At 44.1% G+C, this 27,769-nt stretch overlaps 1 protein-coding gene across 1 annotated transcript in view; it reads right to left on the bottom strand.

Moving 5' to 3' along the window:
• Positions 1 to 22,299, bottom strand: part of ESRP1 (epithelial splicing regulatory protein 1) — a 34,344-nt gene extending 12,045 nt beyond the window's left edge. Inside the window, exons 1-13 of the mRNA XM_074894223.1 lie at positions 22,136 to 22,299; positions 21,803 to 21,931; positions 20,846 to 20,959; positions 18,234 to 18,348; positions 10,564 to 10,662; positions 10,407 to 10,461; positions 8,461 to 8,571; positions 8,240 to 8,372; positions 8,114 to 8,156; positions 6,350 to 6,651; positions 4,368 to 4,586; positions 2,254 to 2,452; positions 184 to 352 (exon numbers count right to left, since the gene is read on the bottom strand). Coding sequence (XP_074750324.1) covers positions 184 to 352; positions 2,254 to 2,452; positions 4,368 to 4,586; positions 6,350 to 6,651; positions 8,114 to 8,156; positions 8,240 to 8,372; positions 8,461 to 8,571; positions 10,407 to 10,461; positions 10,564 to 10,662; positions 18,234 to 18,348; positions 20,846 to 20,959; positions 21,803 to 21,931; positions 22,136 to 22,267 — 1,820 coding nt within the window. The 5' untranslated portion in view covers positions 22,268 to 22,299. The remainder of the gene's footprint in view (positions 1 to 183; positions 353 to 2,253; positions 2,453 to 4,367; positions 4,587 to 6,349; positions 6,652 to 8,113; positions 8,157 to 8,239; positions 8,373 to 8,460; positions 8,572 to 10,406; positions 10,462 to 10,563; positions 10,663 to 18,233; positions 18,349 to 20,845; positions 20,960 to 21,802; positions 21,932 to 22,135) is intronic.
• Between the last annotated feature and the right edge of the window lie 5,470 nt (positions 22,300 to 27,769).

The following is a 27,769-nucleotide window of genomic DNA, read 5'->3' as shown; positions in this document are numbered from 1 at the left end:
CATCATCAGTACCTGAAGTATTCTAAAACTTGGGAAATCCCTAGATATCCTGAAATTGCTTCCCTGAACAAGATACCGAACAAGCTGTTCTTGGTAGCATAGCAGACAATGTTCTTTTGTGAGCTTTGTGCATTTGCTGCAAAAAGACTTCTTTGTTCCTGCTTGGTTTCTCCTCTGCTTTACCTGGGGTAGTACGCTGTGTAGTTCATGAAGAGCTGAGCCCCAGCAGGGTAGTACGCCGTGGAGGGCTGGAGTGTTCGTGGGTTCAAGAGCATGGATGGCTGATACAGAGCAGCTTCTGTTGGCACAACTGCAGCAGGAGCCGGAAAGGAGTAGGAAGGGGGTGAAAGGCCTAAAGGGAACAAACAGAAGATAGATTAGGACCTTTTTAAATCCAGCATATATATGGTCTTCATTAGCTGAAGAACTCTGCAGTAATGAGAAACTTGTGAAGGCTCTTTACTTCTCTTGCTCATCACAGAAAATAAATCTGAGCCACCAATGTGAGCTTGACTACAAGTGTTGTGCACATCCCCAGTCAAAAGCAAAGTCAGTAACACACAAGAAGCCACCTCTCACTCTGGGAATAGGGTCTCTTTCTGAAGGGGAGGCCAGTTTTTCTTGTCTAGGCTCAGATTTTAACGAAGACTCCCATCAAGAATTGTGAGACTTCTCCACAGTAAGCAGGAAACTTCTGTGCTAAAGATCTGCCTAACATTCCCTAGAGCAGAGGACACCTTTTCATCCTGATATTCCCTACCCCCCAAAATAGCTCTGTCTTCCATTAACCAACAGCAGAGTGTAAAAGTCATGTCTTTGCAGCTTCAAGCCTTAACACTGAGTTTAAAAAAATCCAAAAGTGCACTTTGTGGTGTTTCAACAAGATGTGAGGCCCTAAATGAATTCTCACTTATGAGAGTTCACCCTCCTCTTTTGCTATTCTTTTTCTTCCATCTTCCCCTCCCCAGTGCCATAAAAAGTGAACATATAAAAGCTTTATATAATTCAGAAGATCAAAAATAGAGGCTTACTTTAAAGTGACAGTCAGCATCTCATTGCTTTGTGGGATGGGGCAGTGACAGAGACGAAAGGGCTTATCTAAGGAATACATCACTGGCATCTGTAGCTGGAAGTGGGCATGCTGCCACCTAAGAGTTCCCAAAGTTTGGGGCTCTGCCCAAGAACCTGTCTTAAGAGATCTCCAGAGAAGCATCCAATCCCTGTCTGGAACAGCTGTCACACACAGAACTACATACTGCAGATTCCTGCTCAGAAGGATACTTGCATTGCAAATAAACAAAAAAAATGCTAGTCACCTGGAAAACTTATCTCTTAAAGATTAGCTGAAGGTCTACTCACACTCAAAAGGAACCACACCCAAGAAGTTTGCTGCTATATTGACAGCTCTGACTAGGATTTAGAGGACACTTCAAAAAGTCACCAACAATAATAATACATTTGCACAGAGAGACAGAGAGAAAGCTCCTACTTGACTACCTTGCCGTTTATGATCTTAGAAGCAAAGTATTATTTTTCCCATAGGCTCAGATTTATATGGCACATATCCTTAGTAAGGTAGCCCTTAAGCTCTTAAAGCATTTCCCCCAAATGTTTGTCTAGAAGTCCATGTTCATCCTAGTAGCTCCAAGGAGCATAATTTTACATGAAATAGTTTCAGCAATTCTCCAAGGCCAAAGCTATGTGTATTTTACTCCCACACAGGCAACCTCAATTCTGTATGAACAACAAAAAGTCAAGGAAAATTTCAGTCAGTAGTGGTTCAATAGGCAGAACACTTGTGTTAAGCCCCAGAGGAGCACATTACCCATAGTTTAATAAATTAAGTTTTGGAAGTGAAAGGGGAAGGCTTTTTTTACTTGGTATGTTCACCATGATGAAAAATGTAAATATGAATCAGTTTAAATGGGAAACAGTTCTTTAAGGTCTAGGCAGGGCTTACAAATTACTTTTCAGTCATGGCTCACCCTGGCCAAGTTAAGTTTCAGGGAGGGGAGGGGAGGGGAAGTTTGCCACTGAAAAAGCAAGAGTAATTTTAAAGTAGTTCTTCAGTCATAGCAATTCAGAACCAAAGGGAAAAATAATGATTGCAAGCTGCTGATTTAAGATGAAAAGGCCTTATTTTAATACCTCCATCTGACACTCCTTTCCAAGAACCAGAATCAGAGTCAGTAAAGCAGCTCCAACACCTACCCGCATAGCGTAGAGTATTGGCAAGACCTATGCAAAACTTACATGGTAACTTACATGGTGGTGGGGACAAGCCATTTCGATTTAAAGTGCCCCCCATTAATACAAAGTTCATCTCCTCAGCGGAACACTGAAAGACTTCAACATATCTGTCCTTCATAGTCTTCTTATGACACTTCTGTGCAGCCAGAAAAGCTCGGTCTGCAGATTTCATCTGAATAAAAGCATCTCCAGATGGACGTCCCTACAAACAAGGCAAACAAAAAGAAAAGTTTCTGGAGCTGCCATGAAGTAGCAGCACAGCAGTAATTTGTGCTGTTAAAGTCAAGTACAGTCAGTCAACTTGAGCACCCATTAGCATATTTAAGCTCTCCTTCCCAAAGTTCTTTCCACTTGTGCTAGATTGATCATATTTATTTACCTGTTTCAGTTAAGCCAGGTTGTAACTTGAGCCATGTTACTTTTATGTTTAAAAAAAATAAGGACATCTATGAGAGAAACTACAATTCAGGGGTACTTTGGTGCTTTGAGACCTGCTTTTACCAGTTTAGTAAGAATGTAGAATTGGAAGATCAATCCACATTTTTTTATCTGTGATTTTTAAAACTTGAGGATACATACAGTCAAGTGCCAAATGTTAAATGATTTCAAATTTTATTTTGTTAAGGCCCATATGGGTTGGGATGTTTTAGAAGGGTACTAGCCAAAGGCTTGGTATGAGCTTGTGGAGAAAAAAAACTACAGCTGTAAATGGGTGGGATACATAATTGGGAAGAGTCATTGTAGCCACAAGCAGCTGCTGACTTCAAGTAGCCAAAACTAGAGCTAGAAATCTGAAGCCAGCTCTAACTTAAGTTCTGGGCCAGTTCTTCTAGTTTTGGAGGGAAGAACTTTACCACCATTCCTTACACAGTTGTTCAGGATTAGAGGACTGAAACCAGGAATGGTGGGAGCATGCAGAAAGATAAAAATCTAGTAGTCAGGCAAAAGCAGTATCTGGGGAAAATAAATGACAGCTTTGGGCAGGGGTATCAGACAGCCCTCAGGACTATATACTACACAATAATTTCTTTCTCTAGGTTCTTTTGTTACTGCTGGCAAGGGCTGATACTACTATAAGCCATTACTTGTGCTTTAATATCTGCATCTTAGCCTCTCCCAGCCCTGCACACTCCTTACCATTTTTCAGCCTTGGCTAGGTCAAGTCCTCACAGACATAGGAATCTTTTAGGGTAAAGAGGTACTGGTATAACTATGGTCCCTTCTCTCTCCCCATGCCCCTGAAACAAAGCCCTATTCCAGGACAAGGAAGTACTGCGTACTTTCAGTTTAGGCTCAGCGTTAACCAGAAGAATTTTAGAAGAACCATTTTTATACCACAATAATCAGTGTAATTGGTGCAACCACTCAGGTCATCTCCATAGAGTTAGAGGAGCTGCTGTCTCCTCCCCCTAGAGTCACAAGACTATGCTGATAAAGGATATCACAACAATGCACAATCCTTTGTCTAAAGTTTTTGTTAGAAACTGCTTCCAGAAAACAATGGCAGAGATGTGACTGTTTATACACGTCAACAAACTGTTAATCTTGGTGCTTAGGTGTGACTGTTTAAAGAAAGCAACTACACAGTACAGGAAACCCAAAGCTTCAGCTGCTGACTTATGCCATAGGAAATCCTGTCTCTAAAAGGCTGCAGTCACATTGGCCCTCAAATATACCTGGAGGCACATTGCTCATCAAGGCAGGGGCAAACCATTCCTTTGAGAGCTAACTGCCCACACTTTTGTTTTGAAGGTACTCCTTGCCTGGTACAAGAGGAATTATGCATGCTGTTGAGCAGGTCTCTTCAGTGCAAGCCTCCTATACTGCAAGATCACAGCTGCTGCTCGGGGAGCACCAACCCCTCCAAGACTGTGGCTTAGTTTTAGGCGCATGGGTCTCAGTGACAGAAACCACTCTCCAGCAAATGTGGCAGCTGGGGTAGCAGGCTTCAAATAAGTCAATACATCTATTGCCAGTACACTCTGAGGAGAGCTGGAGGCCAATCAATGCATTAGTGTCAATCCCAAAGGTGCTTCCTTCTTGATACCATCAGAAGGACTGAAGATACATGCAGTGGCTAGAGAGGCAGAGTGGCTAGAAACGTGATGCCTACCAACCTGGTGATTTAGTACCATGTGAACTCCATGGGTCCGAATATCTGTAGAAAACTCTCCCAAGAACTCCAGGATGTCCTCTATAGTAGCAGCATAGGGAAGACCACGCAAACGTACACAGTCTCTGACATTAGTAGGAGGCACAAATTGTTGAGGTAATACTGGAAGAATAGGAGGTGTGGGGAGGGGAATGAGCGGCGTGGAAGAGTACCTGTTCAGCACCTGTGCAAAACAGAAGAATAGAGAGGTTACAGAAAGCCTCCTTACTCATTCTTCAACTCACAGGAACTGAACATAACACCAGTGCCATCTGTTACTCTGGGCAGTATTTTAAGAAACAAGCGAGCTAGATTCTGGGCTTAAACCACAACAGCAGTGCTTAGAATTCAGATGTTTTAAAGTAAATCTTTGGATCATTTTTTCTTGAAAAACATAATTTTGGTTTGGAGAATTTATTTGAACATTTATGCAACTCAAAAAGACATCTTAGAACATGAAACCTGTGTTTCCACAGTATTTTTATTGGGAAAATATTCCAAAGCATTCTACCATCTACAGTCACAGTGACACTTCTACTCAATATCTCCTCTGCAAAACTTTAGGAGAGTCTGGGAACTAGAAGCATTTCACTACAAAACAGCCCTGACTTGAGATGCAATAGTCTATCAAGTAACATAGGTGTTGTTACTGAGTCACAGTATCTGTTAACAGTCATGCTTTGAGACTAATTTTAACAGTAAAAACCCTGCTTGGTCAAGAGTTCACTGAATGTTCAATCACTATCCTTTAACTTTCTCTGAGCAAGATTAATATGCATTTACATTTGATTAGCAAAACTTTCTGATAGCTATATAAAGAAACATATGAGAGCACTTAAAAAAAATACAATGACAAGAGTGAGTGTTGCAGCTGTGCCTTCTCATTGTTAGTGACACCCTTCAAACACAGCACTGAAATCTCTACATATTTGGGTGGAAGAGAGCTGTTCCATTGCTTGGTTACAATGACATGGCTATTGGTTGGCCATAACTTTCATCATAGATGAGACCTTCTGGAATCATGTTTAGAAGTTAGTGACCTCAACTGAAGTACTACAAATCTTTGGAGACATACATAAGCAATCCTCTCAGCCCTACTTCCTTTCCCTGACAGCATAACTGCAATTAATGGTCCCATCAAGCCATGTTAATGCAAGAGGGGGCACTCTTCAGGCCCTGTTTCATGAAGCCCTGCCATGCTCTGCTAGGTAGCCAGTGCTGGCAGAAGATGGTTGAGACCTGCCCTTAAAGGCATTCATAAGACTCTTCAGATACATCTTCTGAAGACGACAGCTACATCAAAAGGGTGTATTTCTGTGTCAGTGACTAAAGGTAAGTCTTTTGGATCAAGATTTGTTGCTAGCGCTCCTCCTGAATAGACCATCATTGGACTTAGACAAATTTGGTATCTGTAGTGTAAACCACTAGACCCACAAACTCTGCTATAACTGCTGTTCGCAAGGCTACTGGAAGCCAAAACCCCAAAGGTTTGTATATATATGATTGAGAACATCCATATGCTGTAAGATCTTACATTTAGAGGAAGCAAAGTCTCCTGGAAATTCAGACAGTACTCTTTCCAGCAAGAGTCATAGAATCATAGAAGGGTATGGGTTAGAAGGGACTTAAAGATCATCTAGCTCCACCCCCCTGACATGGGCAGGGACACCTTCCACTAGACCAGGTTGCTCAAAGCCCCGTCCAACCTGGCCTTGAACACTGCCAGGGAGGGGGCAGCCACAGCTTCTCTGGGCAACCTGTTCCAGTGTCTCACCACCCTCACAGGAAAGAAGTTCTTCCTTATAGCTAATCTAAGTCTACCCTCAAGAGTGAGAGAAGAGAAGAGAAGCTTTCAAGTCATAGCCAAGCAGTATTTGCTTCCACTACTGTATGCCAATGTAGGAGTTTGGATTATGAGAAGCTAGTGTTTGTCAGGTTTACACCCACCTGCTGAACTTCTGCTGCAGTACTCCTGAAGAGTTCTATGTACCTTTTCCCCAGCAAGTCCTTATGCTTTTTCAGTGCATTTTGTGCATATTCCTCACAAGCAAACAACACAAAGGCATCCCCTGTTGGCCTGCTGTCAGGGTACGTGACAAACAAGACTCCTTCCTTTCCTCCTGTTACAGGGCAGTGCTGGCCAAAGAATGTCAGCACTTCTTCTGTTGTTACGTTGAAAGGAAGGCCTCGCATCCTGACAATCACTTGGTTTTCTTTCGACAAGAACTGTGCAACCTCGTTGGAAGTGCCTTTAACAAAAAGAAGTACAGAAGAACTTAAGTCTAGGCAGCCACAAAATCATGAGCAAGTCTGGTACAGCTACACCCTCCCCAAGACAGTTTTGAGCAGGTAGAACAGTATTTGCCTCCAGTCACAGAAGATGTCCCTCTCTGGTAACCTAGAAATATTGTATAGGACACTTCCCATTAAAGTCTAATAATGTTACTCCATTTGGAAGAGATTCATCCTTATTCAAAGGGAAAATAGAAAGTACTTAGTGTTCAGAGCCCAAGGAAAGCACGGTCTGACTCTCTCATGTGAATAGCACCTCTGCTACCATGTACCTTGCCTTTCTAACTTATGAAAGCTTATGCTTATGAAAGCATGCTCTGAAACCATAATATATAGTAACCAAGTACCCAGACCATTGTGCTGGGAAAGTAAGTTGTAAGGGCATGTTGAAAACAGCTCAGGAATTTCATCCTATCCCCATAAAACTGTCAAAGTCTGCCAATTCTACTTTCACTATCTCCAGAAGACCACTGATGCTCATAACACTACCCTAACCAAAGCTGGCTGCTAACCACCTTCACATCTTAATACGGTCCTTTCACTTAGAGCTAGCTCATTCTGCAAAGAAGCTTGGTTGTGCCAGACACACACCATTTTTCCCCCATGTCAGTTTGCAATGTCTTTACTGTGAATGGTGTAACTATTACCAAGCCTATCAATTAGTTATTTATTTGACAGCTTAATAGCCTCTCCCACTTTAAAACCTCAACCTCAGACATCTAGTTAGTCATTTACAATCCCCCAAACAAATCTCTGTCAAGAACCAACAAGGACCTTAAGGTAGTATTGTAGATACATAACAGCTTATTGGATCTTAACTCGAATACTGTATGCTTGCAGTCATAAAGGGAATGAAAAAAGACCATGGGAGGATTTGTAGAGCAAGTTTTGCAGCCTTTCAATTCAAGGCTGCAAATATTTCAATATTTCCCTTAAATAAGCATTCCCCCTTTAGTATGAGGCAAAGATTTGATTTCCAAAAAATCAGTTCCATAAATCCCTTGTTACTTACACTGTGGTATCTGTTTGCTTTTACATGCAAGTCTCCACAACAACAGCAGTCATATTGTTTTGAAAAACTACTCTAGATTTGTTTTTCAGCAACCAATAGCATTCAGGTCCCTTCAGTTAAGAAGATGACCTAACAAATTAAGTTCATATGCAAGATCACCTTGACTGATCACATCCTTATTTTACAGGCTGCTTGAAAATGGCAAGAATGTGAAAGAGAAAGATAGATGGACAAATCATGGAACGTCTTAGACTGCTGCTAGCAGAGTACTAGTAATCAATAGTCCAGTCAACTACTTGTTTAAAGAAAGAAAATGAAAGGCCACATCCAACAGGGGCAGTGTACAGCCAAAAGTTAGTTACAGATGTGACAGAACAAACTCTCCCTTCTCACCCCCTAAAAATTACCTCCTGCAATTTTAAGGAAGTCTTCACCTGTTGCCTTGTATACCTAAGGAAAGAAAAGAGAACATGAGATTGGCATGCTGTTTGCACTCCTGTTGAGAAAAGGATTTCAAAGGCAGTGTCACACACCTCAATGTATCGATTCCCCATGTGATGTTTGTGCCTTTGGAGCGCTAGATCTCTATGCTCTTCGCTTACAAACCTCACGAGAGCCTCCCCATTCCTCCTACCCTGGGCATTGAGACAGAGTGCAGCACCTCCCCTGCATGATTGAAATCAAGAGAGATAAAATTCCATGACCAACACAGATGAAGCACTACAAATATAGAGGTAAATTCTTAGCTACTAACTTGGCGATATTTAAGCCTTTGAAGAATCTTGCTATGTCCTGGTCAGACGACTGCCACGGTAATCCTCTTGCTCGGATAACAGCATTGTCATCCACAAGTTCCATCTTGCTGCTGCAGGCACAGAAAGAAGGAGTAATGCAGAGACATCTGCCTGTTATATCCACCACACACTACCCTCCCTGCTTGTCACCTGTGCTCCAGGGACTGGTTCCTGTCCCTGCTCCGTGTCTGTGGGATGGCACTGCCAGGGCAGCAAGGGCTAAGTGCCACCACCACCCAAAGCCACTGCACATGCCTCTGCTCAGGGTATGTCTGCTCTGTTAAGCTGCCCCTTTCCCAGCTTCCCTTTCCTGCTTCACCACATCTGCTTCTTGAGCTCTCATCTCTTCAATCATGTTCCAAATTCACTCCCTGCTCCTGACATTCCAATGGTTTGTTCTTCTCCACTGTCTGAACAGGGTTACTGGTATAAAATCAAGCACTTTCTATTCTAATCTTAGCTAGGTGGAAATAGAGGCAGAGCAGCTACATCTAACTGAAGGTAGCGCGCATTATTTGTACTGTGACAGCATGTAAGAGCCGGTCACCAGCCAAGACCAAGTCTGTTCAGGGTTATACTTAGCACAGAGAGGACTCCTGCCCAAAAAGAGTTTAGCCTTAACATTGCTTGTTCAGGCCATCACTGTGTTACTAGAGACTAATATAGCTACAGGCTACATTGGCTGCTTAGCATGGGAATAGCTCAGCCACAGAAAGCCAGGTTTAATTGGTCATTACCGCAGTCTCTTTTGTTCTCTTACTTGTTAAAAGTGCTATGTACAACAAAATGCTCACAGCTACCCAAGGCTGCCTTTCTGGCTATTGCAAGGACAGGTTTTTGCACAGAAGAGACCATGTGACTGATAAGCACATGAAGTGTTGTTCAGCAGCAGAGGACTCCCTCATACAAAAGGGCTGTAGTATGCCTTGCTATAGGAGGGTCATGTTTCTCACTCATTTTAATTTGTCGGGTGGCCTTTCTGTAGGTGTTTGTGCCAAAAATGTTCCCTTGACCCCTAATTCTGTACTTCTCCTATCACAAATCAGATGGGAATCTTCCACCTCATCCCAGGATTTTGTTAGTGAAAGGGAAAAAGCTTAGAAAAATGCTAAAACATAACCCCTGATCTAGTTTCACTAGATACTGTCTGCCAATATTGTTGCATTCTTTTCCTGCTTCTTTTGGCTCAGAAGTGCTAGCATCATCTACCATTATGACAGTTCCTTAATCTGGAAGAGGGAAGGAAGAATTCATGCAAGATGGGAATAAAAGTAAGATCAGTTTAACACCAGCCTCTCGAGATACTGTAGACAGAGTATCCAGCAAACCACTGAGAAAAATCTCTATTCGTACATAGGAAAGTATGTTTTAGAAAAAAACCAGAACAAAACAGACAACAGAACAGTCATCAAAAGCAGATAAGGCTTTGTGTTTAAAACATATTTGGGAAGAAGACAATCATCATAGCTTGAGCAATTCACTAGTGGCATAGTATCTTGATGGAAATGTTTCTTCCCTATTAAAAAAAAAAATCATGATGTGTATTCAGTAACTGAAGTAAATCGCAAGAAGAGTGTAAGTGTTAGAATCAATAGGCTTACTCCTGCAAAAATGCTTACATTCTTTGTTAATAGCACAGCACACTTAACACCCATTATAAGCACTTATTAGCAGAACCCAGAACAACCAGCAGCTAACAGACAACACCGAAGCCCAGCAAGAAAACCGGCTTGCATCTGATCATAGAATACCTGTTCTCTTTCCCACTTAAAGCATCTCATCGATTCCCACAGTAGTGGGGTAACAGCTATTTACAAATTAGGAATACAGAGAAGTACAGCTAAGATAAGCAGTATCTTTAAAAAAAGGGGTGGGTGTGCAGTAAGAAGAGGAAGAAGATACTTACCAAGGCCCACTTTCAAATTTGTAGTTTACTCTTTCTGGATCTGAAAATCGATGATCTATGAAATACAGCATAAGTTATTTTCTTTTTCCTCAGCATACAGGACAGGCAGGAAAAACAAACAAGCAACAGAGGAAACTCATTCATCACAATCACTTACTGTATGGTTCAGATATTAGTGTTAAAATAATATTCCCCATATCTTCAACTTGAGAGGCTCCATAGGGAAATGCTGGACTATTCTTGTCAAGATTTAAATCTTTATGCTGGAGTTAAGTCAATCATCACCAAACAGATTTCTAATTGGATTCCTGATAGAGCAACAAGCTTTCATGTTATCCTTGATGGTAAGTTGCTTCTCGGGGGAAGATTTAATCCATTTTCCTGCTGGGATACATTAGCTGTTCTGCCTTGGGCTCTAACTACTGCCACCTGCGGGAGTGTGAGGTCACTCCAGATAGTGTCTGGGGACATGAGACCCCATAATAAGGACATATATATTTAATATACTCATGAATTATGTATGTTTGACAGACAGACAGATACACTTTTGCATGGCGTCCTGTCCTCTTTAATTAAGATCTTCTTTAATCTCTAGGGGAAGATTTGGGGAAGGAAGAGAAGCAAACCATCAAGTAGAGGCTCCAGAAATAGGAGAATATACCACATGCTTTCTGAACAAGTAAATCCCAAAGCAGAATAAATATCTTACCACTTTGACAAAATTCACAAACAGCACCTTGTCTAAACCTCATCTATTAGAAGTTACAACCTGTGTTTTGTGTGGTTATGCAGAAGCATTTTGAGAATCAGGTAAGAGTGCACTATTGTAGATAAACAAGAGACAAAACAGAATCCCATAACCCATATCTTCTTCGATCTAAAGGATTTCGGAAGATGATGGCAGGGATAAGCTCTCCTGCCAATAGAGAGCAGGAAGTGCTCTGTTCTGGAAAGACAGCTGTAGAATGACCAGATAAAAACCCCACATTCATAAAGGGAGTCTGATTTAAGTTGCACATACCATCTTTTTTCACACAACTTTAAACAGAGTTTATTATGGCATCTCTCCTGCTTCTTGTCATATTTGAGTCTCTCTAACACCAGGCTACAGGACTAAGATTACTTGCAACTCTACTCCAACATTTATAAAGCAAATTTTTAAAGAGGTTTTTTCCACTCAATCTTCTTTGATGAGTGTCAGGTAAAAAACCAAACAAGAACAGAACAAGAAATTAAATATAAAGCAGTCTGGGAATAGGACTTGCTTTTTTGACCTTTCTTATCACTTTGCATCATGACTTTAGAGCAAAAGGGAGAGTTTCTTAAACAAGACCTATCCTGGCATGGCAGTACAGTAACGGAAGACACTCAAAACACTCAGATGTACCAATTATTTGCCCATATTCCCAAAAGACTATGTTAGGCACGTTTCAAATGCTCAAAATAGTCTGCATTTTGGTTGCAGACTCAAAAGTTGCTTCTCAGCCCAAGATAGCAAGGTTCCACTTAAAAAAAATAAATCTTTCTTCACCTATAGCTGAGCACATTTTGAGTTGGCAGATGCCTACATGAAGGGCAGGGAACAGAAGAACAGCTTCTGTTAGAAACAGACACCACCCACCAGCTTTGTCATATCGTCTCATCAACAGGGGAGGCAGCACAAGTTTCATTGTGAAATAAAGTATTCCCTATTATTTGTGGGATGACTGCAAGTCACTCCTATGAAATGGGATTTTTAAAAATTGTTTTTTAAGTTTAAATTATCCTGTGAGATAAAAAATAATTTCAACTGAATTAATGAACTCCTTTTGTACAGCAAGGAAAGGAAAGCTGCTGTGCCAACACAATGCACTTTGAGGCTAATTTGATTTTGAGGCTTTGTTGGTTTTAAGTGTGCACTAGAGTACAGAAGGTGAGAAGATGGTGCTTAGTGTTACAAGAACATCTGAAGTTTAAGTGAATTATCCTAGTTTAAAAACCAGAAAATTTAAACCAGTGATCCCTCCCCTCCAACTGCTTGACTGAATACAGTTTGCTAGCCATTGCCATTACTCCAAAGAAGGTACTGGGAGGGAGGGTAAAAATAGTGAGAATATTAGTTTTCTTAAAAACCAAGCTAAAAATCCTGAACCAAGCTAAAAAAACCAAGCACAGTTTAACAGACTATTAGTATTTATGACAACAAGACATTGTGGTATCTTTTCCTAAGCTTTACACTCAAGCTCATATCCTCCCCTGCCCCCTGGGGAAGGGGGTTCAAAAGAAAAATAATCCACAAACAGACTCCCTTGCAAAGAGGGTGCCTAATCAGCACTACACAGATGTTTCTGGGTGCCTTGTGTATCAGAGCAGAGGAGTGCTTCTCCTCCTTTTCCTGACACCTTTCCTCCTGCAGCATCTAACAGCTCCGTGCTGTGCTTGCGCAGTCTCTGCTGCCCATCCAGGGCACCAGAAGCTGCTGAAGACACAGGTATTGGAACCCTGGTCTTGCCTGACTGTTTTTTATGAAGATTTCGGAAATGTCATCTTTCCTCTGTCAAAGCCAAGAGACATTCAGCAGGAGTTTCAATAGCTATTATGGCAGGGGACATGCCTACACATGTGCACATGCATGCGCTTGACTGTTAGACTGGGCCCTCAGAACTGAAGAGATGTTTCAATATTTCTTTTTTGCACAGCTCCCTAGAAGTGATCAGCTGCCAGAGAGGGGAATGCAGCAGTGTGAAGAGCCTTGCTTCAGATTCCCAGGCCATCACACAAGGAAAACAAACAACTCCCCCACCCCACGTTCATTTTCTTCAGAAAACATTTTCATTGAAAATATTGATCAACAGGAGATATAGTTCCTAAAAATGCCCTAGTGCCAACAGAAGTTGGTACCAGGTGTTCAGACACAGGGAGTCAGTTGTGCCAAGGAACTCTAATATAAACACAGTGGGAGGGGAGGAAGAAAGTCATCAACATTAGCAGGAGTGGAAAAAAAAAAAAAAAAAAAAAAAAAATCGCTCACATCTCTGCCTCTGATTAGCTAGAAGCAAGGCTTTTAGACAGGATTGGAGAAGAAAATTGATAGTTTTCTGCAAGGAGCATGTTAACATTAACTGAGTGAAAACCTGAATTCTAACGAAAAAGACTGACTACATACAGATGGACTCCTGTGAACAGAGGCACTAGAAATTATGGACTCTTGGGGGAAAAGCTGTTAATGGAACAGTCTTTATAAAACCCACCCCTTGTTCTGTGAAGGGACAGGAGACCACACATGTTCGAGTACAGTGATATTTAAAGGTTGCCTCTCCTGGGCAACTGAAAGACTTGATTGTAGCAAACAAATCCAAGTTCACATTTAAATAAGTGTTAGAAAACAGACCTGTCTAAAGCTACAATATGCAATAGCATTCACACATATATTCTAAATGAAGCAACCAGCAAGACACTCCCAAATAACAAGGCAGGATGGGAAACAAGGTATTTCTTAATCTTGCTGTTCAGCTGCAGTACCACCTCCAGCACTCAGGAAGTTAAAGGGGCTGGGGGGGAGGTATATTCCACGTCAGGGTTGCCTATATAACATGGAAGAAATTTCTAAATCACTTCCTCAGATTTATCACCACCACTTCACCCACTGCCATTGCCCTCCAAGACTTCTTCCCTCCCACTGTCTTTTCTATTTCTTAGTCTTTCAACTCCTTTAACAATGGCAAAAGAAATACTGATCAACTAACTTAGCTCAGAGATGTCATGACATGAACTAGTATTGCAATTGTGTTCTGCACTGATCCTCTTCCCCCTTTGGCTGTTTTTAAGTCTCTGCAGGCAGATTACATCTTTTTTAATACTACTTTGCATAAAGGTAATCTGATATTACCCGGTTCCTGGGTGCTATCACAGGAAATACAAATAGCAATATGCAAGATTCTCAGGTAATACCCAATAATAGGCTTTTTATTGCTAGAGTTAAGTACTACTGGTTATAACTGTGCTCTGCATCATTGTTTAGGACACCCAGGTCAAAAAAAACAAACCAAGTTTCAGTATTGCAGTATCCAGGTCCTATCCAGCACATTAAGCAGTCTGTTCTGAAGTATGCCTGTGTTTCTACTGACAACATCCAGCAGATACTCCTCATAAGGAGTTATCCTTGCAAACCCAGGTCAGAAGCCAGTGGAGCAAACCATTCACTGGAGGAAGCAAGAGCTATTTGCCATTTAATGGCTTCTGCACACCCAATCTTGAGGCAAAGGATGAGTCTTCTACAGACAGAATACGAATAGTCATGCAAGCTTTGTTCACTCCACCCTGAAGGCACTCACAGCTGTGAAAACTGGCTCAGCAAGCTTTGCAAATCAAGAAGTGCATCAAGTATGGGAGGTACAGAGGGTGCAAGAACAACCCTACTCCTTTTGTATATACTTACACACGTTTAAAAAAAAAATTTCGACAGACCTGAGTTCCTTTCTCTGCTGGAACACGATCGCTTCTCTCAAGTTTTTCGTTCCTCAAAATTTCTCATAATTGTCCTGCTGTCACTACTCTTACACAATACTGACTAAAGAACGTCTACCAGAAGACTGTCTCCTACACAAAAAAACTGTTTTAAGACTGTAAATTAGGCAGCAGTAGCACTCAGATAACAGATACAGCTAGTCTCAGTTCTCCCTCGGTCCCTCAAATTTCATGGCATTTTAAACATTTCCTTACTCTGAACTAAAATAAATCAGTGGCTGCTTGTACATGGAATTTAGAAAATTTTTTTTGGGGGGGGGTGGGGGATGTCAGGGAGAGGAGAGGAATTGCCAGGCTTTCACCAGAGTTCTTGGATTTGAAATGGTTTCTTTGCTGTACACAAATTTCAAGTAGTTTGCTGAAAGAGTAAGTCCCAAAAGTACTTTCTAAAGGAAGAATAATCCAGCCAATTATTTAGTTTAGTATCTCTATTCTCTTTTTCAAGATTGTGCCCGCCTGTCTGCAAGAAGTATGTAGCCAAGCACCAGTTCGGCACTGTGTTAGACACTGGAATATATATCTTGAATGACTGTGCAGTAGGAAGTTATGACCCCTGACCGCTAGGAGCAATAGAGTACATTCTCCATTTGCCTGTAATTTGTTGTTTAATCAAATATTACCCATCAAAATAAAACTTTTGGAAGACTCCTAATAATTTAAATGACTGTACAATTATACTCAGCTTTCCTCTAACGCTTTCATATCACACAAGTTTCCTTTCACTGATCACAGCCACCTTACACGCAGGTAAGTGGAGATGCAAGTACATGAAGGGATGTGCTCAAAGATCATTCCACTCCTGCTCCTACCAGTTTGTAAATGTAGGTCTGCATCTCTAGTCAGTACCCTACCCATAAACCAAAACCTTCTATCCCCACCAAAAGCTAACAAACCTGGTCCAGTATAGTTTGTGTGAAACAAATCATGGAAGATTCCCTCATGCAGTCCCTTTACATGCATGAGGTGGAAGATCTGCACTTTCTACAAGAATAAGAGCTTGGTCAGATTCTGTGCACTAATCTGCAACTTCATTTTAACCTACTCTGTTTTTAATTTGTTTTTGTGTCCTCTGCCCCAGCTTATCCACTTCAAATTCAAGTTACTTTTTTTTTTTAGACATTTTTTCTTTGCTACATAACCGTCTCAGGAGGAAAGTAGCTGTCCTGCTTACATGAAGGAAAAAAAAAGAAAATCTCTGCACAAAACTGTTGAACTGGTCTTTACACTTAGCACCTGCTACAATGTATTTTTTTTACCCCAAGCATTACATGCATGTCCAGAGTCTCCAAGTAAGCTGTACTTATACAGCTTCTGACACCAAGGAGATTAAGTTGGTACATTTCAGCAAGGTGAGGGGAAAGGAAATGATCATGTTTGTCAATGAAACAAAACCAAATTATTTTACCTTTTTGGTCCCTGCATCCTCCACCCCCAAAACTCACACACAATATAGGGTAGAGTCAGTTGATTTCAGCCGCATTACATAAACATAGCAAGTTTACAAATACGAGCACCAGCAGTTACAAAACAAGACAAACCACAAAGATTAATATAAAACCAGAACAAAGTTATTTAGGTTTATATACCTTACAAAGCATATCAGATCCATAATTCAGACTCAGGCTGAAAGCATTTGGATAGACTGACCAACCCTCTAGGAACATGGAGGAAATACTGCTAGCAATCACCAAAGCCACCCTCAGATGGTAGTGACTCTTCAGGGGCTTCCTGACAGTTGGGTAACGCAGGGTGGTCTGCTCCCCTCTCCCAGCAGGCAGGGAGTACAGTCTGTCACTGTGCCTTAGCTGACCAGCAACGCTCTGGGTGGCTACAGCTGTACAACTATTTCCACAGTGGCAAGATGTACACCAGACACTCACATGAGGAGAAAGCAAAGACATCTCCCCAAAACAGCCAAAGTAGCTAAATGTTTTTAACTTCTCCTGCTCATGTCAAAGCATCCCTAAACAATGTATTAAGTTTTTGATCCTAACTTTAAGAAGTCTCCATCATCCAGCTTCTAGACTATGCAACACAAGCATTTATTTCACTTTTCTACATAAAAATTCACACTCCTACATTAAGTGTACTTGCTTCAGAGTAGGGGAAGAAGTGATTTCTGCCCCTTCACTAAGGGAGATGAAGCTTAATTTGCAGGTGGTAAAGCAGAGCAGACAGCCTCCAGTATTCAACCTTATGGTTTACCAAAAAAATATCCACACATACATAGATATTTTATGCCCTTGACACACGTACAAAGCCCAGGCAATATTACTGCAGTGAAAGACCAAAATAATTCACAAGCCAGCCTGAGTTTGAAAAATACTGGCTCATAATGGCAACCACTCTACGGACACAATAAGCTAGTCAGAAGAAAAAAGTTATTAAAAACAACAACAACACCACCACCCAGCTGAAAATATTAAGAAAACCCTCTCAAATTCCTTTATCCTTCCTTGCTAGCTAGCTTTTGTGGTCACTGCTTCAATAAGTCAGTAAGGAAGTCAAGCGTTTTCCATGTCGCAGAGTACGTTTGAGATGAGGACTGGAGCCTGCAGCAAGAGGGGAGACTGCCAGGGATGCAAGGAGGAAGGCAGAGCCAAATCATTCACAGCCTCAGTTTTGGCCCTGGTAATTGTACATGGCATGCAAACAAAACTGAGCTAAAACTACTAAAGAGCCAGACAGGACTAGGTTACAGACCACTTAAGACTATTCAGAAAGTAATTTTAGACATCCCTATCACTGAAAATGGAAACACGTTACTGACTGCATCTTATTTCCAGCCCAGCCTCACCTTGTGAGGTGTAACATGTACAACTTCCATGAGACTGAATACCACATGTGCCGACAGCATTCCTGCCTCAGGTTTACTCCTGAATCAAAGACTGACTACAAATGCACATCAAGAATAACCCTTTCCCCTCCTAAAAAATTAGGATGGTCTCCTAACATCCACTCTTACCTAAAACTAAAATAAAAATCTACCTGATACAGCAAGCAACCTCAAAACTTTAATATTAGGATTCATATCAGCAATTTGAACAAATGTGCCAGTTACACTAAGCTGAAGTTTAAAGAGACAAATCTATAAAGGTAGTAAAGAAAATATACAGAAATCAAGAAATATAGGATTTTCCCCACGGTAACATGCATCCTCATATGTTTTTATCTTTGTGAGAAAACTCAGTACAGCTCCGAGTCACTCATTAAAGTTATACCACCTCTAAACATGTGTTGCAAGCATTACTCATGCATCTCAGTCTTAAAATTCAGCCAAAGCTGTAACAGCAGTAGACACCATCACTGTTAAAAGGATACATTCTGTCATGGCTGCAACATCAAGTTTACTAAGGTCAGGTGAGCCAGGGCAACACTTCTTGAACTCTTTCCGCAAGTCAAAAAAGGAGTGGAAGCATTCAGGCAGTAAGATATTCTGTAAAAGGAAAAAAGTAACTACTGTCAGCTAAGACGGGTTTAATCTACTTTGTCTTTAGATACCAAACTTTCTAACAGCTTTGTTACAATGAGTAGGAAACACAAACAGCCTTTACCACAGAGAAACTCACATAGCTCTTTGCCATGTAAGTATGTTTTAAACTTTTCTTGCTTAAGCAGCTCCCTGTCTACATGGTTTAAAAAGAGAAATGTTTCTCTGGCAGTGAAAAGGCACATTTGCTATTACTACCAGTGCCTCAAATCCAATATATATGTAGGAGAGCAAATCACTGCTATTGCAACAGTTATCATCAATTCTTAATTCCAGTTTTAACTGTAAAAAGCCAGAGGGCACCCAGTTCAGTTTATAGAGCCAAGCAAATTTTGCAAGACTAGCAGAAGACATTTTGGTTTACAGACAAGGCTGAGTTTTCAGAGAATAGTCACACTTCAAATATTTATTCCCTTAAAAAAAACCACCAACAACAAAACCACCCCAACTGTGTGCAGATGAGGGTTTGATATGCTGCACAGGTTGTCAGTCTATGTGTGGCAACGGCTTTAATTGCAGCATATGAAGCCAGGAGCAAGTTATGTAGCCCACTGGAAGCCAAAAAAGCCCTTTTCGCCTTACCACTACACATACTTTTAATTTTTTTGGGGGTGCAAAGGAGAAGACTTGGGGGAAGCTGTTTAAACCAACACAAACCCCTACTCCTTCAGTTAGGTCTTCACCCCAGAGCTTTCCCACAGACACAATACTCCATGTTCCACTTGGCTGTTTGTTGCCTGCAATGCCCCTCTAGACCAAAAGTAAGAGCTTTCTGTGATTTAACGACTAGTTAGCATCTTGGCATTGTAGCAGAATGACAGGATACCTGAAAGCACATTTAGAGAGCCCAAAGAAAGAAGATTAGGCTCTAAAACAAGTTCTTTGAGTTCTTTGAGAACATTAGAGCTTACCTTAGCATATGGACAGGTGCATTAGGCAAACGATACTTTTTAAAGACAAACTTATGAAAATGCAGGTGTGCTTGCCAACATTTCCTGCTCTAGTTTTAGCATGGCTATTTTTCTTCCTCAATGAGAGATTACATTCTATACTTCACTGACATTCAGTTTGAGCAGTTGATGCCAATTCATTCTCTGAATACCGTGAGCTGCTACATTGGTTCAGCCTGGGCATCTTAAAAGAAATATATTTGAGAGGCTAGTGATTTTTGACTACCTGGATTTTAGCAATCCCCCACCCCAACCTCAGGATGAGGGTATTCACCAAAGAACTATTACAGGTCTCATAAGCATCTGGCTTACTTAATCTATAGGCAGCACAGCGCAGATTTCAAATGAATAATTCTTAAAACATCAACAGAAGATTTTGATGAAGATTTGATTCCTACCTGTGACAATACAGAAAAAGTACGCCTATCCCCAACACCAAACAAACTTAAATAATCATAGTCATCCCTTCTTTTATCCACGTGCATGGAAAGATTAATTGTATAAAACACATACCCACTACAAGTGAGAAGAAAGTCTGTTAAAAAACCTGTTTGCACATTTTCTTGTACTATACCCTAAGACAAGTTATATATATAAGGACTGTCCCTTCACTACGAATAATGCTCAATGTTTCTCTTCTAAGCTTTCAAAGGTACAAACACTAACAAGTATTAAAACCAAACTCATACAATATCAGTTTTGTAACAGCACAGACTTGCAGCAGTGCCCCTTCAAAGATGAAGCAGCAAACTGATGGGCACAAGTATCAGTTGCAAGGAGAGGAGCAGAACAGCTCAGTTACACAGCAATGCATGTTCATAGCAAACCACAAAACAAGATGTTATTAATATTGAAGCAGTTATTTTGGGACTAAAGACTCGGCATATTGCTGCAACCCTATCACTAATGAAAAGTAGGCAGGACCTCATAACACTGTTAGCGATTTGGCAACTCTGAAGTTATAGAAAACTCTAGGCTATGGGACTAGTCATCGCTCATAGCCTGCCTCAAACTACTGCTCAGCTCCTTAGAAATATGAGCACCGCCCTCAGAGCGTCAGCTGAATACACAAAGATTGAAAATTGCTGAAGCTAAAGGTGAATGTAAAATTTCAAAAGACAGTTTATGATTAAGGTGATTAACTATTTGGCAACACTTCCAAGTTCCCACTTGTTAACCCATTGTAGCTTCTACAGCTGTAGGAGCTACTAGTTCTGTCAATGCATTGCTCCTTTCTTAAATACTTAAGAAAATCTTTCTTCAAATCAGAACTTAGAAAGCTTAAAAAAGGCATCTCAGGGCTACATAAGCACAGGGCATTGCCTATGCCTTCCATATGGACAGGCTCTTTAGTCTGGTAAGCATATTAATATACAAGTGATGTTTGTACTGTGGTTTTGTGGAGGTTCCCTCATACTAAAGAGAAATTGACCAGTTTTGCAAAAAATCATATAAAGCACACTAAAAGTCAAACTTAAGCTACAACTACATACCTTTTTGGAAGCTTCAGGGTGCAGAACCTGCCTAATGTGCAACTGTCCATCAGTACAGAAACAGAAGGAAGTACCTACACCAATGTTCAGCTCATTGCTCACGGACTGATTAAACTGAAAGCAGGAACAACAAAAGACATACATGTAAAAAAGATCAGTGGCTCAGCTAGGCAGTATCATCAGTTGGTAATATGTTATTCCTGGGCAACAGGAACATGGAGCTGGAATTAATTTAGTAAGACCCTAGTCCTTCACTTCTGTAGATTTGTTTCTTATTAGCTAAGCACATGGTAACTTTTATGATAATAATCTTCACAAGGAAATTGCCTCTTTTCCCACCCTTCTAATGAGATGTGGCCACACAAACCGTTCACATCACAGAAGAAAATCCTTTTCCAGGAGCATTTGCAAGAGCACTGCAAGGAGACATAAAGCTGGTTGCAGAGAGCAGAGGGAGTGCCAGGGCAGAAGAGCCTTTCAGACAGGTCACTCAAGCAATGTCGGAAAGCCCTACCCTCAACGAGAATCACACACACCTCCCTGTTTATCTAGAGGCTTCAGCACCGTCTCCTTCCCAGGACTGAGGAGCCACTACAAGCCTTAACAGGGCCTGCTACCACCCAGACTTTTCAGGGGGCACCTAAACTTGGCCTCTTCCAACACTGATGGGGGCTCACCCTCAGCTAAGGCTTAGGGTCTAGCATGACAGGACACCAGGGTAGAGGGATGCCTGAGCCTGACCTTCCTCTCTTGGGGTTCAGTCCCTCCCAAGGTGAATGAGGAGCAAAAGGCAAGGGAGAAATTCCCACACAGCCCACCACATGCATGTCTGTGGTGCCAGGCTCCACTGCCGCAATGGTGGTGGTGGAGGGGATAAATGGCTGATAACACTGCCTCTACCCCACCGGGGAGCCCCCAAGGGAGACCAACATCCAGCAGCCAGTTATGGGGTGTCACCTGTCTCAGGGCCTGCTCCAGCGGTGGAGCCAGTGACAGGCTCTCCACATCCACCTGGGTGATCTCCTGGCACTCAGCCGTCAGCTCCGGGTGGTCAGGCCGGACCAGCACGTCATGCAGGTGCCCCAGCTCCAGAGAAAGCAGAGGAGGGGCGAGTCAGCTCACCGGGCTGGAGGTCCCTACCTGCAGCACCGGCCCCTGCCCTCCGCCAGAGCCTGCTCCAGCCTGGGGCACCCACCGCCAGCCCAGCACTGGGGCTGCCCCACCTCTACCCAGCACGGCAGGGGCCAAGGGGAGCAGCAGGTCGGAGTGCTCCCCCCTCGGGGAAAATACCTCCTTGCTCCTCAGGTCGACCACTTTCCACAGGAGCTGGAGCAGTTCCCGCTCATCCGAGCCCAGCCTTGCCCCGTTGGTGCCCGCCGTGGTCACGAAGAAGATCACCAGGTAGTCGGGAGACGCCGTCATGGTGCCAGCGGGACAGTGGAAAGGATACAAAAATGGGGTGGGGGGGGGAAAAAAAAAAAAAAAGAGGGGGGAAAGAAAGGAGAGGAAGAAAAGAGGCCAGAAACTTTCCCTGCCTGAGGCGCTTCCAAGCGAGACCCAAGCGGCAGAGCCCCCACCTGCAGCCTCCCTCCCCAAGGGCCAAGCGCGGGGAGGCACACGGCTACCCCTTTTCCCACCCCCCCCCCTTTTTCGCGGGGCGGGCGGCGGCCGCTCCCACGCCGGCTGCACCCCTGGGAAGCGCGCAATGGCTGCGGGCTTTTCAGCGCGGGGCCGCGGCCCTACCTGCCCCCCCCGGCCCACGTGGTGCAGGTAGCACACACCTGGCGCCGCCCGCCCATTGGCCCCGCCGAGCGGGGACGTGGCAGGCGCGGGGGGGGGGCGGGGGGCGGAGTGGGGTCTGTGATTGCGGGCGGGGCGCCCCGCGCGGGGCTGGGGGGCAGCGGCGGGACGGGCCGTCCGGAGCCGCTCCGGCCCTCTGAGCAGCCCCCACGTGCACCGACGGCGGCCCGAGCCCTGCCGGGCTGCGCCTCCGGCCGTCGGGGCGCGCTGCCCGGGAAGGTGGCGACTCCCCACCGCTGGGACGGCGGAGGGGAGCGGGGCCGCCCGCTCCTGCCGGAGCAGGTCGGCCCTGCGGCCGGGGGCGGCCCCGCGGCCCCCTCCGCCCCGACGGAAGGGGGAGGGCGGGCGGCCACACCGCCCGCAGCCGCCCCGGCGGGGGGCGGGCGAGCGAGCGCGGCCGCCGGGGCCGGGACATGCCGTGCCGGGGATGCCCCGCCGGGAGCGGCTCCTGCCGAGGGAGCGGCGGGCGGTTGGAGCTTTTTCCTCCGTCGTGCTGCGGGCAGCGGCGCGGCGGGTCTGGCCGCGTGGTGAGGGGTGGCTGGTTCGGACGTCGCAGCCTTCCCGCCATGGACCGTGGTGATGCGGCTCCTTGCGACAGCCCCCTCCCTCCTGGTGACCGGTGTTTCACTGGGAAGTTTATGTTTTAAATGCATATGGCTCAAAACACGATTTTTTCATGACAAATAACTGGAATGTCACAATGTAGGGTAAACACTTAACTTTCCCCGAGGAAATCCTGTACTACACCTCATTCTTTAAGACCCTGGTTGTGTATTTCCAACTTCACTGTGACGCCGCTTTTCTCAATTTTTACCGAGATGATGCTTTTCTTCATTGCCATTCCTTGTGCTGCTGCAGGTTGACAGCTTGCACTATCTTTTCTTAACACGTGCACGTTTGTTGGCTTGGCAGGAAGGGAGACAACGTGTTTCACAAGCGTTGGGGATCCTGTCAGCCACTGAACTGGCCATGTAGCGCCCAGCAGCCTCGTCCGGCCTTGCTGTGGTTTGGTGTGGCGCGGGTCTCCTTCCAGGGACTGCCACCAAATCCCTGCTTGATAGCTTATGTGCTTCAACACACAGCCTTGGCATGACGGAGGGTGGCTGGAGTAATTTTCTCCCTTTTTGGTATAAGATTTTGAAAATGGCATTCACTGATAGCAGATACAGCGATTTGAGGGGTAAAGATGGCAAACTAATTCCTTCCGTTTTTAAAAGTGGTAGCTAAAGTTGGCATCAGGAAACACCTGAGCTAATCGTGCTCCTTTTGTCAGAGGGTTAGAGTGCCTCGTTTCCTTTGTGCATTTGTCTTACGACTTTCAGATGCTCTGAGTAAAACGTATGTGAAGTGGAGCACTGGGGTGTGTGTCCTGTACTCAGCACCTGAGGAACGGGGCTGGCCCTCACACAGGGATTTTGCTTTGTGACTTTTGACTAGCCCAGAGCAGAGGGATTCGATGGTATAGAGAATTTCTTCGCACGGTTTCCCTTTTAGGTCTTAGTTTAGTACAACCTCTTCTTAAAAAACCCTTTATACTTTAGTAAAGAAGCCCCGAAGTACATTTCTGGAGTATGCCAGATAGATGGTGCTTGCTTGGTCGGCTGGTTGTCTTTCAGTGAAACTTGGTCATCCATTCTAGACAGTGTCCTTCCCAATGCCTGCTTGGCTTTGAGAGGCAGCCCTTATCTTTGTGAGAACGATTTTTCGATGGGTACCTGTTCCTTTACTTGTGATTTGTTGTGTTCAGGCTTACACATTTCTTCTTTTCTTCCCTCTTATTCCTCATTGTCTCATCCTATCTTGCCTCTTTCCATCTAGGAGCATCAGACTCCCCATCTTACTGCTGCAGCAGGCTGTCATTACATATAGGAACCCCTTTCATAGGTTAAGCTGTACCCTAAAAGTATTTTTAACGCCCATTATGTCTTTTGGGTTCTTGATTAATCTGTGGTTTATTTAGTTAGTTAGTTTAAAAGCCACTTGCCACTAATTGCTACTGTAGTGCCATTACCTTTTATTTTTCTCTTTCTTGGGTAACACATTCCCTAAAATGTCTGTTTTCCAGTCACAGTTCCCATTCCACCCTCTTTCTTTCATGCCTGCAGTATCTGGTCTGACAACATGCACCAGTTGTTCAGGTTCCTGTGTTGCGTTGCTCAGGCTCCTGGCGTTTGTGTACTCCCATTCCAGTTGCTTCTCCCTGGCTGTTCGTTATCCCTGGGCCTCATTAAGCATAGTCTTTACATGAAGTGTCACCTTCCAGATGACATCAGTGTTGTTACCTACAGGAATGTATACTAGGGCGCTTTGGGGCATGACAGCCTCTCAAGGCTCCTCCCAGCACTTTGTTGCTGTATTTCTCTCTGATATTCCGTTTCCTGCCTGCTGTCTGTCTAATTTCCAGTCCCTTTGCTAATCTCGGTGTAACTGTTTCCCTGTCATTTTTGTATTAGTTCTGGTTTCCCACCGAGTGTCCTTTTGTGCCACTTATTGTTTCAGGACATTTCTGAAACTACTCACACCTTCCCTCGTGCCAAGGAGCTGGTCTTAACACCACCCCGTGACAACAGCGAGAGACCCACATGCACTCTTATTTTTTTTCCCCCATGTTCCTGAAGCTTCCTCCTCTCATCCATTGACCCCATTCCTCCCAGTTTATTTTGAACAAACCTGTGACTTGGCACATCTCACTGTCTCCAGGTTTCTCCTATGAGTTCTGTGTCTCCCACCCTGCTTTATTCCTCTACAGGAGGGTTTTCAGTTCACCCCAGTACCACCTGCAACTCTGTTATCCTGTCCTGCACAGACCTTTGGTCCATGCCAGGTCTCCCACCTGTAACACTCTTCCCCATCAGTGCTCATGTTTTCTTTTACAATATCAACTTTTTACAACTGAAATGGGAGAATCAGCAGAGCCGTATTATTTTCTTGGAATGTGTTAATGGTTACCACCAACTGTTTTTTTAATCTAAGATAATTGCTGCTGCTAACCAAGTTCTGTTTTCTCCACTTTCATCGGTCAATAAATAACATTCTACCAATACCCAAATCGTTCCCTGAAATTGTGCAAATGTGACATTCAAACACTGCTGCTTTACCTTGCAGCAAAGAAATGCTGCTGACTTGTAAGCCCAGCCATGTGCTGAAATCACTGACATTGCATTCAGAGCCATCTGAATTTAATCCTGAAAAACTGATTCTTCTCACATCCAGAGCCATAGCTGCTACTGGCAGCGAGGGAGTCACTGCAGATAAAAACTGCAGGGCTCAAAGTCCCCTGCCAGTTACTGAAACTACTTGCGCTAGCTGACCTGGTTGCAATGCTGTTCCAGGCTGTCCCCAGAGAGAAGCCATCTGACTGGGACTGCGCTCCTCCAGCACAGTGGTACATGTGACAGTGCCCATGTTTGGAGTAGATCTGCAAAGCTACTCTCACATAGAAGTCTCCAAAGAGCCCATAAACATAACCAAAATAAGCCGTGGCAAGTGTCACTAGCAGCTGTAAGGCGTTGTGCTACTTTAGCAAAATACGTATAAAGTTTTTTGCTTTTCTGCATGAAAATTTTATATTTAACTCCAGGAGTTTATATCTATTTATCCATCAGGACGAGAGAGGGTCCCTGCTCAGAGCAAGAATGAGTGTGCAAACCTACCAGCACAGGCAAGGAGGCCCCTTGAGTCTCAAATTCTGAAAAGTTTCTGTGAAGGGATTTGCAGTATTTTAACTACATCTGTTAAGATAGTATGAGGAGGCAGTGCCATGTTTTCAGTGGATTTGGAAGCAATTCCAGTCGATGAGTCTCTGTGCACTGCCACAAAACGCCTCTTCAGGTGTGCCAATAAAACTGGTTGTGGAACTGCGCGTTGTGGCCCAGCTCTCCAACACGCAGTGTGGGGACAGGAACTTCCTGAACTAGTTTCACCACTGAAAATGGATATATCAAACTACAGCCTTGTTTAAGCTGATGAAATGTTTTCATGTAAAATCCAACCTAGAGGACTGCCACTCCTGGTGCAAGTGAAACTGGAGCGCTGAGAATGCAGCAAGCTTAGCTACCGAAACAAAAAGGGACTTGCCAATTCCTGGTGTGCACATAAAACAGCTTAGTTAATTAAGAAGCTGTTCCAGAAACAAGACGCAGATAATAAGGTATAATTATCACTGTTAAGGAAAGAGCAGGTATGTGGTGAGGCTCCAGTCGGCAGTTCAGAGATGTTACGCATCCTTTTCTAGACTTCCTCTAAAGGCACGTGGTGCAGTTTTGCTTTTATAGATGTAGATCTCGTACACAAAACTTGCGTAACCGCACACCGCTTGTGTAAGATCAATTCCCCATCGTTCTCCTGGCCACAGGCTGACTTTGGCTTCATGGTGTCTCTAATGCCCGTACAACTTGAAGTTGCTGTTGCAGAAGGGTATTGGATGCTAAACAAGAACATCAGGAGCTGTAGAAAGCTTGTGAGGAATTGTTCTACACGAACTTGAAAGAAGTGACCATTTCTTACATCTGCAAAGGGTTAGTTCAAAATACAGAAAGGCTACAAAGGAGATTTATCAAGCAGGAGTGAATTTAGTCAGTGTTGAGCCAGAGCTAAATCTTGTGAAACCAAGTAGAAGCGAGGCTTGGAGCAGACTGCAGTGGCGCCCAGACAAATTCACGGCGACGCACACCGAGCTGTGTCCCTGGAGAGCCGGGGCACCACCCCCCTGCTCACAGGCTCAACCTGCAGGCAGGAGTGCAGCGGCAGCCACCCCGTTCCCGTCGCTGACCTCAGCTGCCTCCGGCGGGCAGCCGTCGCTGAGGGAGGGGGAAGCCCGCCCGGCTTCCCCGCTCTCCTTCCCCGAGCCTTTAGTCCAGTACAGTTGGCAGCGCCACGGGTGACCCCGCACCCCTCTCGAGCCGGGGGGCAGCAGGTCTGAGGCCCCGCCCGCCAGGAGCCCCGCACGGGAGGCGGCGGCCGCCGGCTGCCCCCGCTCTGCTGCCCCTCAGCCGCCCCGCACAGCGCTGAGGGCGGCGGGTTCCGCGCTGGGGGGCAACTGTTGGCGCCCGCCGCGCGCCGCAGCCCCGCCCGCTCGGGCACGGCGGCGGCCCGGAAGCGCTCGCGCTGCCGCCCGGAAGCCCT

This window comes from Strix uralensis, chromosome 1, assembly GCF_047716275.1.
Source record: "Strix uralensis isolate ZFMK-TIS-50842 chromosome 1, bStrUra1, whole genome shotgun sequence".
Classification (NCBI taxonomy): Eukaryota; Metazoa; Chordata; class Aves; order Strigiformes; family Strigidae; genus Strix; species Strix uralensis.
Note: the sequence above shows the minus strand (reverse complement) of the source record. Positions and strands in the feature narration are given on the sequence as shown.